The 12,985-nt window shown below is 48.7% G+C and overlaps 1 protein-coding gene across 1 annotated transcript in view; it reads right to left on the reverse strand.

Moving 5' to 3' along the window:
- The window catches only part of LOC126235050 (uncharacterized), a 44,731-nt gene extending 34,049 nt beyond the window's left edge, over positions 1-10,682 (reverse strand). Inside the window, exon 1 of the mRNA XM_049943786.1 lies at positions 10,171-10,682. Coding sequence (XP_049799743.1) covers positions 10,171-10,682 — 512 coding nt within the window. The remainder of the gene's footprint in view (positions 1-10,170) is intronic.
- Positions 10,683-12,985: the final 2,303 nt, after the last annotated feature.

Raw genomic sequence — 12,985 nt, forward strand, 5'->3', positions numbered from 1 at the left:
ACCTCAAACGCCGAAGCGGAGGAACGAGAGAAGGGAAACGAAGTAAGGAAAATGGAGCATAAAACAAAGTTGAGACTGTTCTTACGCCAGCGACAGAATACAGAACATTCCCAATAACACCCCTGACATGTTATCAAAGGGAGGGGGAAAGGCTTGGGCCCCGTGGTAGGCAAGTACAAACCCACCAAAGACTGGTGAGCACCCTGTGGAGGGCTGAAGTTTAGGTGGAACCCTGTAATTCTCATGGGGGAAATTTCGAAACGGCAGTAATGATTAATTGATTGAGAGGGTTTATGGGACCAAACGGCGAGGTCGTCAGTCCCGCAGTTCCGAAGTTACTCACAGAAGAAAGAGGGTCCGCTGAAGGTGGACGGATCCAGTCATGGGATTCAAGTTACAAAATAATGAAGTTAAAACACAGTAAAAGGAAAAAAGTGAGACCAAATCTAAGAACTGGAAAAAGGGGGGCGGTCTTTCCATGGGGGAGCGGTAATGGCGTCCCAGACAGAGAAGACGAAGAGAGGTCCCAAACAAAACCACCCTGTCCCTGATCCAAGAGTAAAGTATAAGTTTTATTTGGAAATAAAAACCACTTTCATGGAGGAAACTGATGACCAGTTCAACCATCCGTGAATTTAGGAATAAAACGGCAGTAAAGACATAGTGTGAGGGCCGACTCATGTGTGAAATTTACCAGTAAACAGTGAGGAACTACAAGAATTGCTAATCATAATTATTGCATACAAACGATGTGCCTCCTACGATTCATGGAATTTGCAATGGAAAGCAAGCTATGTTAGAATCTTAAGACGGACGGGTAATTTTGATAGAACTACAGCTCTCAACTTTTCCTCGGTTACCTGAGTGTGGATTCTTTACCTCCCCATACGAAATGGTATCAGTTTACTGATCTTGAGTTAAGAGGGGACTCCAGAAAAAATTCATTTCTTGGCCAAGAACGCTTTTAAATCTTTATTACTGATACCAGTTTCAATATTAAATTTGGTGCCAGGAGCTTTTTAACCGACAACAATAGCCTCATGCAATCTCATCTCTACATGCTGGCAGCTCAGTTATATGTTCGTACTGCTACTGATTTAAAGTCATTTGTAGGTCTTTCAGGATAATGCGCGTTTTCTTCTGTAGCCACAAATGATGGCAGGAATTGCGGCTGGAGTTTATGTTTTTAGATTGGTGTAACGTGTTAAATGACTTTAGTCCTTCCACTAATATCATCGTGGTGAGTATTTCTTAATTAGCACACCTCTGGAGTGCAACGTAGGCACAGATCGTGAGTGGTATAGGCAGTCACATTGTGTAACTGTTACTACGTTAATTGTATTACCCACCATCACTATTTTATTATTTGCACACGCGGAGATTACTTAGGTTGTCATCCGCAGTGTAGATTGCTGTCCACGTAACGCAGTGGAAGCACACCTAACTTTACTTCTGAATATTTTTTTATAATTTTCGCAATTTTAGTATTTTTACCGTTATGCCTGTAGATTTTTATAAATTAAAAAGTATTGTCACACAACAAATTATTGGCCAACAGTCTGCAGAAACTTTACCAAACACGAAAGCAGCTTCTAACAACCGCACTTGGGCAAGTGAACGTAATTCGTAGTTTCTATTTTAGTAACTATTTCACAGTAATTTCGAAAGATTCGTGTAAGTACCTGTTATCGACACGTATCAAAAATCATGTAGTTAAAATACATAAATAATTAAGTAACAAGTACAGGAATACACTAGCTACACCTGTGTGCCTGTTGTCAACTTTTCGGCCGGTAGCGACCACCACCTGCCGTCTAGCGGTGCCCTGGCTGCAATGAAGTAAACACTACCGCGTAGCATGGCACACGAGCATTTGTTGAATTACTATCTATATTATGGTTTTAACGTTAACTTGCCGATGTACCTTTCGTCTCATCCCTCACATAGCTGACAATTTTCAGAGAGTACTTTGACAGCTGGTGTAGGAGACATGTAAGAACCTTTTATGGATGTGTGTTTTAATACCGTTTTCCTGTTACAGTCCATCTGTTTTATACGTAATTTCCTCTCCCTGTAATTTCACGTAGTATGACATTCACAGATCTGAAAATGTTAAGCATGCTTACCGAAATCTGTGAACAATAAGGGTTTACAAGTAATCTTGAAGTAGTTTATCCTCTCAATAAATGATATCCGATTACCTTAATTTATAGACGCTACTAAACAAATGAATATAGCTAGAGGTGTGGATGTTTACAATATGATAGCCACTTCATACTTCGATCATAAGCCCTCCCATCTTTAAAATGCTTGGACTATTTGTTGAGTAATGGGCAACTTGCTTATTGAATAACAGTGGTACAGTTGCAGTTTTTTTTGGTTTTAGGGCGCAAAACTTCTATGGTCATTAGCGCCCAGCCCGTGACTTAGGAAACAGTAAAAAAACCGAAATTGAAAACCAGCAGCAATGGGAACAAATTCATAAAATTGGAGAAACTAAAAGCAGAAGGAATGCTTAAAAATCCACTACAGAAAGGGGTTGGTTGTCCCCAAAAAAGGCTTCAAATGACTGACGTCATTTCACTAGCACTAATAAACTGGAGAACGCGGTCGGCTGAGCGCGTGTCATCTGCTAAAATCGACGATAGATCAGGCGATAGCTGTAGACGGGAGCGTAACGGATTAAAATAGGGGCATTCAATTAAAAGGTGTCTTACCGTCCACAGCTGAGAGCAGTGGGGACAGAGTGGGGGAGGATCGCCGCTTAAAAGATGTCGATGGCTAAAAAGACAGTGCCCTATCCGGAGTCTAGCTAAAATTACCTCCTCCCGACGACGCGTTCGGGAGGAAGAGGTCCAAGCGCAAGGAAGGGCTTTCACTTCCCGCAATCTATTATGGGGAAGTGTTGACCAATGCGCGTGCCATAAATGAGCAACTTTGCGACATAAAACGCTCTGTAGATCGGTGAAGGGAATCGACTGAATAGCTGGCCGAGGAAGAGAGACTGCAGCCTTGGCCGCTATATCGGCCGCCTCATTCCCACAGATACCAGCGTGTCCTGGGTGCCAGAGGAACGCCACCGAGACGCCCCCCAGGTGGAGCAACCGCAGACAGTCCTGAATCTGGTGGACCAGAGGGTGCACAGGGTAAAGAGCTTGGAGACTAAGGGGAGAGCTGAGAGAATCTGAGCAGATTACGTACTGTATCCGCTGATGGCGGCGGATGTAGTGGACAGCCTGGAGAACAGCGTAAAGCTCCGCAGTATAAACCGAACACTGGTCGGGAAGCCGAAAGTGATTTGGGGTGTCGCCAACAGTATAGGCACTCCCTACACCTAACGATGTTTTCGAGCCGTCGGTGTAAATAAATGTGGCGTCCGTCATTTGTGCACATAGAGCAGCAAATGCCCGACGATAAACAAGGGTAGGGGTACCATCCTTGGGAAATCGACAAAGGTCACGGAGCAGGCAGATCCGGGGACGGAGCCAAGGCGGTGCTCTACCCCAAGTTGTCAAAAAGGTTTTAGGAAAGCGGAAGGAAAGAGAATGGAGCAGTTGACGGAAGCGGACTCCCGGGGGTAGTAGGGAGGAGGAGCGGCCTGCATACCCTACATCAAAGGAGGCGTCGAAAAAAAGGTCATGGGCTGGATTAGCAGGCATGGAAGACAGATGGCTAGCATAACGCCTCAGAAGGACTGCTCGCTGATTGGACAGCGGAGGTTCAGCAGTCTCAGCATAAAGGCTTTCCACAGGGCTAGTGTAAAAAGCTCCAGACACTAAACGTAATCCACGGTGGTGGATAGAGTCGAGACGCCGAAGAATAGACGGCCGAGCAGAGGAGTAGACTATGCTTCCATAATCCAATTTCGAGCGCACTAAGGCGCGATAGAGGCGGAGAAGGACCACTCGGTCCGCTCCCCAGGAGGTACCATTCAGGACACGAAGGGTATTAAGGGATCGCAGACAGCGAGCCGAAAGATAGGAAACGTGGGAGGACCAGCACAGTTTTCTGTCAAACATAAGACCCAAGAATTTAGCGACGTCTGAAAACGGAAGGTTGACAGGACCTAGATGTAAGGAGGGCGGAAGAAACTCCTTACGTCGCCAAAAATTAACACAAACGGTCTTACTGGGTGAGAAACGGAAGCCGGTTTCGATGCTCCAAGAGTGGAGGCGATCGAGACATCCTTGAAGACGTCGTTCAAGAAGGCTGGTCCGTTGAGAGCTGTAGTAGATCGCAAAATCGTCCACAAAGAGGGAGCCCGAGACATCAGGAAGGAGACAATCCATAATTGGATTTATGGCGATGGCAAACAGTACAACACTCAGCACGGAGCCCTGGGGTACCCCGTTTTCTTGGGAGAAAGTACGGGAGAGAGTAGTGTTCACCCGCACCCTATATGTGCGCTCTGCCATAAATTCGCGAAGAAGGGGCAGCCGGCCTCGAAAGCCCCAAGAGAACAGTGTGCGGAGGATGCCTGTCCTCCAACAGGTATCGTATGCTCTCTCCATATCAAAAAATATTGCTACCGTTTGGCGTTTCCGGAGAAAATTGTTCATGATAGAAGTGGAGAGAGCAACAAGATGGTCAACTGCAGAACGATGCTTTCGGAATCCGCATTGGGCTGGTGTTAGAAGACTGCGGGATTCCAGCCACCAAGCTAAACGGTAATTCACCATACGCTCCAAAACCTTACAGACACTACTCGTGAGAGAAATGGGGCGATAGCTAGAGGGGAGATGTTTGTCCTTTCCAGGTTTCGGAACGGGAACGACAATAGCTTCCCGCCATCGTCTGGGAAAGGTACTGTCGGTCCAAATTCGATTATAAAGGCGAAGGAGGTAACGCAGACTACGGGTTGATAAACGCATCAACATTTGGACATGGATACCATCCGGTCCTGGGGCGGAGGAGCGAGAAGAAGAGAGGGTATGTTGGAGTTCCCGCATGGAGAAAACAGTATTGTAGCTTTCGTGATTTTGAGAGGAGAAAGCAAGAGGTCGCACTTCCGCTGCACGTTTCTTCGGGAGAAACGCTGGCGGGTAATTTGAAGAGCTCGAAATCTGAGCAAAGTGCTGACCCAATGAGTTAGAAATTGCGACGGGGTCCACTAAGGTATCACGCGCGACAGTGAGCCCAGAGACCGGGGAGAAACTAGGCGCGCCTGAGAACCGTCGAAGCCGACTCCAAACTTCCGAGGAGGGAGTGAAGGTGGTAAATGAGCTAATAAAGAATTTCCAGCTCGCCTTCTTGCTATCGTGGATGACGCGACGGCATCGCGCACGGAGCTGCTTATAGCGGATACAGTTGGCCAAAGTAGGATGGTGACGGAAAATGCGAAGAGCACGTCGTCGCTCACGTATTGCGTCACGGCATGCCTCGTTCCACCAAGGAACTGGGGGGCGCCGGGGAAATTCGGAGGTGCGTGGTATTGAACGTTCCGCAGCTGTAAGAATAACGTCGGTAATATTTGTGACCTCATCGTCGACGCTGGGAAAGCGACCGTCATCGAAAGTCGCTAGAGACGAAAAAAGTGTCCAATCGGCTTGGGCAAACTTCCAGCGTCGCGAGCGCATGTATGGCAGTGAGGCTGCAGTCGAAGGACACATGGAAAGTGGTCACTCGAGTATGTATCATCAAGGGCGAACCATTCGAAGCGCCGAGCTAGCGGAACAGTACCGACCACAAGGTCCAAATGAGATAAATTTGTCGTGGAGGCAGACAAAAATGTGGGGACCCCAGTGTTGAGGCAAACTAGATCCGCTTGGTGGAAGACGTCTAGCAATAGTGAGCCACGTGGACAAGGATGTGGAGATCCCCAAAGCGGGTGGTGGGCATTGAAGTCCCCAACCAGCAAATAGGGGGGTGGAAGCTGACCAAGAAGATGAAGGAGATCAGCTCGTGCCATTGGTGTGGACGATGGAATGTATACAGTACAAAGAGAGAACGTGTATCCAGAAAGGGAACCACGGACGGCGACAGCTTGGAAGGAACTGTTTAAGGGGATTGGGTGATAATGGAGAGTATCATGGAGAAGAATCATGAGTCCTCCATGGGCTGGAGTGCCTTCAACAGAGGGGAGGTCATATCGGACAGACTGAAAATGAGGGAGAACAAAGCGGTCATGGGGACGCAGCTTTGTTTCCTGAAGACAGAAGATGACCGGCGAGTAGGATCGTAAGAGGATCGACAATTCATCCCGATTGGCTCGAATGCCGCGGATATTCCAGTGGATAATGGACATAGGGTGAACAGAAAATGGAGGAATGTGACCAAGGGTGCTGTCAACTCAACGACTGCGCAGAGCTTGCGACCGACAGCATGGAATGGCATTCAGCCGAAGGCAGAAGATCCTGATCCACAGGTTGATCAGGAGCAGCTCCTGCCACCAGCGATCGGCCGGTTGACCGGCCACCAGCAGTGCGCCTCGGCGACACAGAAGACGGCCGAGAACGATTTCCGCCAGGTGGTGCTGTAGATGGGACACGCCTTGGCGGAGAAGGAGAGGAACTGGGTTTCTTTGTAGCCTTCTTGGAAGTATGATGTTTAGATGAAGGAGGAACCGATGGTTGGGAAGTTGCGGTACGTAAAAACTCTTCACGAGTATGCTCTTTTTTCGAAGACTTTGCGTCTGAATTTTGGGCTCGAGATTTAGCAGAACCCGACGAAGGGTGAGCCATAGAGTGGGCAGGCGAAAGTGGTGAGGTTGAACGGGCGATCTTTGCGCTGGCCGATCTGACGACCGTGGTACTAAAGGTGAGGTCGCAAGTCTGCGTGGCCGCCTCCTTTGTTGGCCGAGGGGAAGCAAGGACAGTGCTGTATTTTCCTGTCTGAGGCACGGTGGGCTGTCGACTGGCGAATAATTTTCGAGCAGCAAAGGTCGACACCTTTTCCTTCACTCTTATTTCCTGGATGAGTTTTTCGTCCTTAAAAACGGGGCAATCTCGAGAGGAAGCAGCGTGGTCACCCATACAGTTGATGCAGCGAGGGGATGGAGGTGGACAAGCACCCTCATGGGCATCCTTGCCACACGTAACACATTTGGCCGGATTGGAACAGGACTGGCTGGTGTGATTGAACCGCTGACATCAATAGCAACGCGTAGGGTTTGGGACGTAAGGGCGAACGGAAATTATCTCATAGCCTCCTTTGATTTTCGATGGGAGTTGAACTTTGTCAAATGTCAAGAAGACAGTGCGGGTTGGAATGATGTTCGTGTCAACCCTTTTCATAACTCTATGAACAGCCGTTACGCCCTGGTCAGACAGGTAATGCTGAATTTCTTCGTCAGACAATCCATCGAGGGAGCGTGTATAAACGACTCCACGCGAGGAATTTAAGGTACGGTGCGGTTCCACCCGGACAGGGAAGGTGTGGAGCAGAGCAGTACGCAGCAATTTTTGTGCCTGGAGGGCACTGTGTGTTTCTAACAACAGGGTGCCATTCCGTAATCTGGAACAAGACTTTACAGGACCTGCAATTGCGTCGACACCTTTCTGAATAATGAAAGGGTTGACCGTGGAGAAGTCATGACCTTCGTCAGACCGAGAAACAACAAGGAACTGTGGTAACGATGGAAGAACCGTCTGTGGCTGAGACTCAGTGAACTTACGTTTGTGAGCAGACATAGTGGAAGGTGAGGAAACCATTGCGGAAGAATCCCCCATGATTACCGGCGTCTCCGATGGCGCGCTCCTCCCTTGTGGGGGCCCTCTCTGAGGGCACTCCCCCTTAGGTGATTTCACACCTCAGGTCACACCTCCTGACTAACGGACGGAGGGACCAATCGGCACTTTCGAAAGGTATCAGCTCGGGTAATCACCCCTCTCTGGGCCTGGCCGTTACCAGGGGGTACGTACGTGTCCTACCTGTCTATCCGGGGCGGGGAATTACACGTTACCCCGTCACCGGCTACGCATGGAAGTGCGTGGGTTGGCCTTCAGACACGCACAGGGAGGAAGAAAGAGAAAGGGAAAGGAAAGAAGAGGGGGTCTCAAACGCTGCAGCGGAGAAAAGGGCAAAGAGAAGAGGGAAGGAAAAGAGAAGAGGGAAGGAAAAGAGAAGAGGGAAGGAAAAGAGAAGAGGGAAGGAAAAGAGAAGAGGGAAGGAAAAGAGAAGAGGGAAGGAAAAGAGAAGAGGGAAGGAAAAGAGAAGAGGGAAGGAAAAGAGAAGAGGGAAGGAAAAGAGAAGAGGGAAGGAAAAGAGAAGAGGGAAGGAAAAGAGAAGAGGGAAGGAAAAGAGAAGAGGGAAGGAAAAGAGAAGAGGGAAGGAAAAGAGAAGAGGGAAGGAAAAGAGAAGAGGGAAGGAAAAGAGAAGAGGGAAGGAAAAGAGAAGAGGGAAGGAAAAGAGAAGAGGGAAGGAAAAGAGAAGAGGGAAGGAAAAGAGAAGAGGGAAGGAAAAGAGAAGAGGGAAGGAAAAGAGAAGAGGGAAGGAAAAGAGAAGAGGGAAGGAAAAGAGAAGAGGGAAGGAAAAGAGAAGAGGGAAGGAAAAGAGAAGAGGGAAGGAAAAGAGAAGAGGGAAGGAAAAGAGAAGAGGGAAGGAAAAGAGAAGAGGGAAGGAAAAGAGAAGAGGGAAGGAAAAGAGGACAGAGGAAGGACGAGGACTTGCAAGTGTAGAAAGCAAGGAATTTGGAACAGTTTCGAGCGTCCGTCTCCGGACGTAGGCACAAACCATACTCCCAGACGGGGAGAAAGGGAAGGAAAGAGCCAGAGGTGAGGGGGGGGGGTGAAGATGGGGGACGGGGAAGGATGTGGAAAGGGAAGGTATGCAGCCCGGAAAGGAAGGAGGGCCACATTAGCTCGGGGTCCCGTGCTCGCTACGCACGTGTCCACAAAAGAGTTGTGGACCCCCTGGGGGGGTACAGTTGCAGTGTACGTAGCAGCAATGCCAACGACAACTGCCAATATTCCAGTTAACGTTATCTAAGGCAAAACGAAACTTGCAAAGTTAACTACACTAATGACCATTAAAATTGCTACACCAAGAAGAAATGCAGATAAACCGGTATTCATTAGACAAATATATTATACTAGAAATGACATGTGATTACATTTTCACGCAATTTGGGTGCAAAGATCCTGACAAATCAGTACCCAGAACAACCACCTCTGGCCATAATAACTGCCTTGATACGTCTGGGCATTGGGTCAAACAGAACTTTGATGGCGTGTACAGGTACAGCTGCCCATACAGCTTAAACACGATACCACAGTTCATGAAGAGTAGTGACTGGCGTATTGTGACGAGCCAGTTGCTCGGCCACCATTTACCAGACGTTTTCAATTGGAGAGATATCTGGAGAATGTGCTGGCCAGAGCAGCAGTCGAACGGTTGCTGTATCCAGAAAGGCCCGTACAGGACCTGCAAAACGCGGTCGTGCATTATCCTGCTGAAATGTAGGGTTTCGCAGGGATCGAATGAAGGGTAGAGCCACGGCTCGTATCACATCTGAATTGTGACGTCCACTGTTCAAAGTGCCGTCAATGCGAACAAGACCGCGATGTCGCCAAACACGGATGCGACCATCATGATGCTGTGAACAGAACCTGGATTCATCCGAAAAAATGACTATTTGCCATTCGTGCACCCAGGTTCGTCGCTGAGTACACCATCGCAGGCGCTCCTGCACGATCCGTTACAACCATGCGGAGAAGACTGCTAGTGATACGAGGCCGTTGGGATCCAGCACGGCGTTCCGTACTACCCTCTTGCACCCACCGATTCCATATTCTGCTAACAGTCATTGGATCTCGACCAACGCGAGAAGCGATGTTGCGATACGATAAACCGCAATGGCGATAGGCTACAATCCGACCTTTATGAAAGTCGGAAACGTGATGGTACGCATTTCTCCTCCTTACACGGGCATCACAACAACACAACGTTTCACCAGCCAACGCCGGTCAACTGCTGTTTGTGTATGAGAAATCGGTTGGAAACTTTCCTCATATCAGCACGTTGTAGGTGTAGATGTAGCCACCAGCGCCAACCTTGTGTGAATGCTCTGTAAAGCTAATCATTTGCGTATCACAGCATCTTCTTCCGGTCGGTTAAATTTCGCGTCTGTAGCACGTCGTCTTCTTGGTGTAGCGACTTTAATGGCCAGTAGTGAAAATTGACAAATATGCTGTTTGAAGGATTTATGCTGCCATCTTCCTCATGAAAACTTACTTATCACTTGGCCTGAGGAATTTGTAAATCTCTTTCATAGCGGGCTCGAGGTGACTGTGTAGCTGCTCATTGAGAGGCGTACCGCGCCCGAAGCGAGGGACGAGATCCAGCAGAACGTGCGCGATGCGGACGCAGGAGACCTGCGCGACGTACGGGGGAAACCCCGGCTCCTTCCGGAACAGAGTCTCCTCGAGCAGCAGCGGGTAGGCGTCGGCCAGCCGCCGGCCCTCGCGCTCCTCGAACACGAGCGAGGCGGCGTGGAGCCGCGCCAGCGCCTTCAGCACGCACTCGGCCTGGGGGAGGCTCAGCGGCACCAAGGGGTCCGGCATGCTGAAGCCCGCCAACGACAGGTCCTCCAGCACGAGCAAGTCCAGCCGCCGGTAGTAGCATCGAGGGACGGTGGCCAGGCACGTAGAAGCCGCCTCTGGCGCCGCGCAGCTCAGGTGTTTCTTCACTTCCCGCAGGAAGTCGCCGTAGAACAGCACCTCCTTCTGGTAGGCCAGAGTGGACATCGTGAAACTCCTCCTGTAGACGTTGAGAGGCAACGACTTCACGAAGAACTGCAATTTGATGGCTGTGGCGTCTTTGTCCCCTAGTGACAACGTTACATGCAACCTCATGTGATCCCCCATGAAACCTGTGATTTGGGTACACAGTGGAGACAGTGAGAAAGATTTCAGTTCGAAGCTGTCTACCGGCAAGTACCTCTTTACGATCTTGTGGCATTCTTCTTTGGACAATGGTGAAACTACGCTCATGTTGGAAGCTGCCTGCAGAAGAAAAATTATGTTAGTATCCCAAGCATTCCGTCCCCTGTGTCATCTGTGTGAGTGTGAGCACAGTTTGCCAACTTTTCACTGTCAGCAAGATTAGACGGCCTTTAGTCACTTTAACAGAAAAACCAGAAGCATGGATTTATTATTTATAAGTTAATGTTAACAATGGCAGTGTTGGTTTATGTACAGACCAAGTCTGAAGATAGTAGGGGTAAAATCGAGTGGTAGGTTATATTTAACTTGGGCGGAAACCAGACAGCTGTTGGAGTCGAGGTAAGTGAAAGGGAAGCAGTGGTTCAGAAATGCGAGACAGGGCTATAGCCTATACACGATGTTATTCCATATGTTTGAGAAAGCTATGAAGGAAGCCAAAGATAAATTTGGAGAAGTAATGTTCAGGGACAGAAAATGAAAACTTGAGGTTTACCGGTGACATTCTAATTCTGTCAAAAAAAGTCCGACTTACAAATGTAGTTGAACGGAATGTACAGAGCCTTGAAGGGAACATGTAATATGAACATTGATGGGTCGGCAGGGTGACAAGATTAGCTTTGGTCTATAGCCTGCAGGCTATTCAGTGAGTTGGTACGTATTAAAACACTGGAGGGAGGCTTCGTAACAAAATGGAAGGCCCTGTTAACGGCTATGAGTTCTGTTGTGAACACATTACATGATTCCGGAAATAAATGGTGCTCTTAACCAGGAGACATGAAAGCGGTGAAATTGTATTCCGACAAATCTGTAGCCTTACAACTATCAGTGTATAACATGGTAGAAACCCGCAAGGATGGGACAGACAAGACGCAGGAAAACCATAGGGGCGACAGAGACCTTAGGACCCTGGAAGAGGTCAAGCCTAATCTGTTGTCTAGGCACTACCCAAGGTGGTGGAGGGGGGGGGGGGGGGAGAGAAATACACAGGGCGCATTCCAGTGAGTGGAGATGGAGATCTGACAGAGGGAAGTGAATGCATTCCAACCAGCAATCCCAACAAGTAGGTGCTTATCAGGAGGGAGACATCCCTCGTTTGCAGAGAGGACAGGGTACACAGAATGGTCAGGGAATTGGCGAATGCCGATTGTGTAAGAAACCAGTAGCCAGCTCCATCGTTTATGAAGAGGGGGCACTAATAGCCAGACGCCCCTGCAATGGTGAACAGCGTCAGGTATTTGCAATGAGAAAGGAGCTGCTGAGCCATAAATCTTACCACCATCTAGTCTGGACAAGACCACAGGATGATTAAGATGAAGAGTGGTACAGTCTGCACCCCGAGATACGTGGGCCAGGAGGTGGAGAGCATTAAGCTTCCACATGCACGTGGTCTTTAGGTGGTGAATGTGGGGCAGCCACATCAGCTTTTTAGCAAAAAGGAGGCCCAAGAAACGATAGACTGCTACAAAATCGAGGAGCTGGTCATCTAAACGTTCTGGATCAGAGTGTACCGTGGGTCGATGACAAAAATGCATAACCCGCGTTTTGGAGAGAGGAAACTGTAAGCTATGGGAGATGGGCCACGCAGAGGCCTGTTGGATGGTGCCTTGGAGCTGGCGCTCATCAGATGCTAACAAGTGGGAGCTGCACTAGATGTAAAAATCGCCGACTTACAACGCTGGATTAACCACAGGCCCATCGGAGGTTGAAAGTCCACTGATCGCTATGAGGAAGAGTGTGACAACACAGAACCATGTGGGATACCGTTCTCCTGAATCTTAGGGGCACTGATTAAAGTGCCAACTTGAACCCAGAAGGGCTGGCGAGATAAAAACTCGGGGATAAACATCTGAAATGAGCCACGAAAGCCCCAGTCATGGATGGTAACTGAAATGTGATGGCGCTAAGCCATGTCGCGTGCCTTATGTAGGTCAAAGATCGTAACAAGGTGCCGGCGGTTAGTAAAAACTTGTGAGATTTCTGTTTTCACTCTGAGTAACTGATCAGTTAGACATCGTCCTTACTGGAAGCCACACTGATACGGAGACAAAACGCCCCGAAATTTGAGTACCCAACATAATCTGAAGCTAACCATCCTCTCGAGCAGT

This window comes from Schistocerca nitens, chromosome 2, assembly GCF_023898315.1.
Source record: "Schistocerca nitens isolate TAMUIC-IGC-003100 chromosome 2, iqSchNite1.1, whole genome shotgun sequence".
In the NCBI taxonomy this organism is placed as follows: Eukaryota; Metazoa; Arthropoda; class Insecta; order Orthoptera; family Acrididae; genus Schistocerca; species Schistocerca nitens.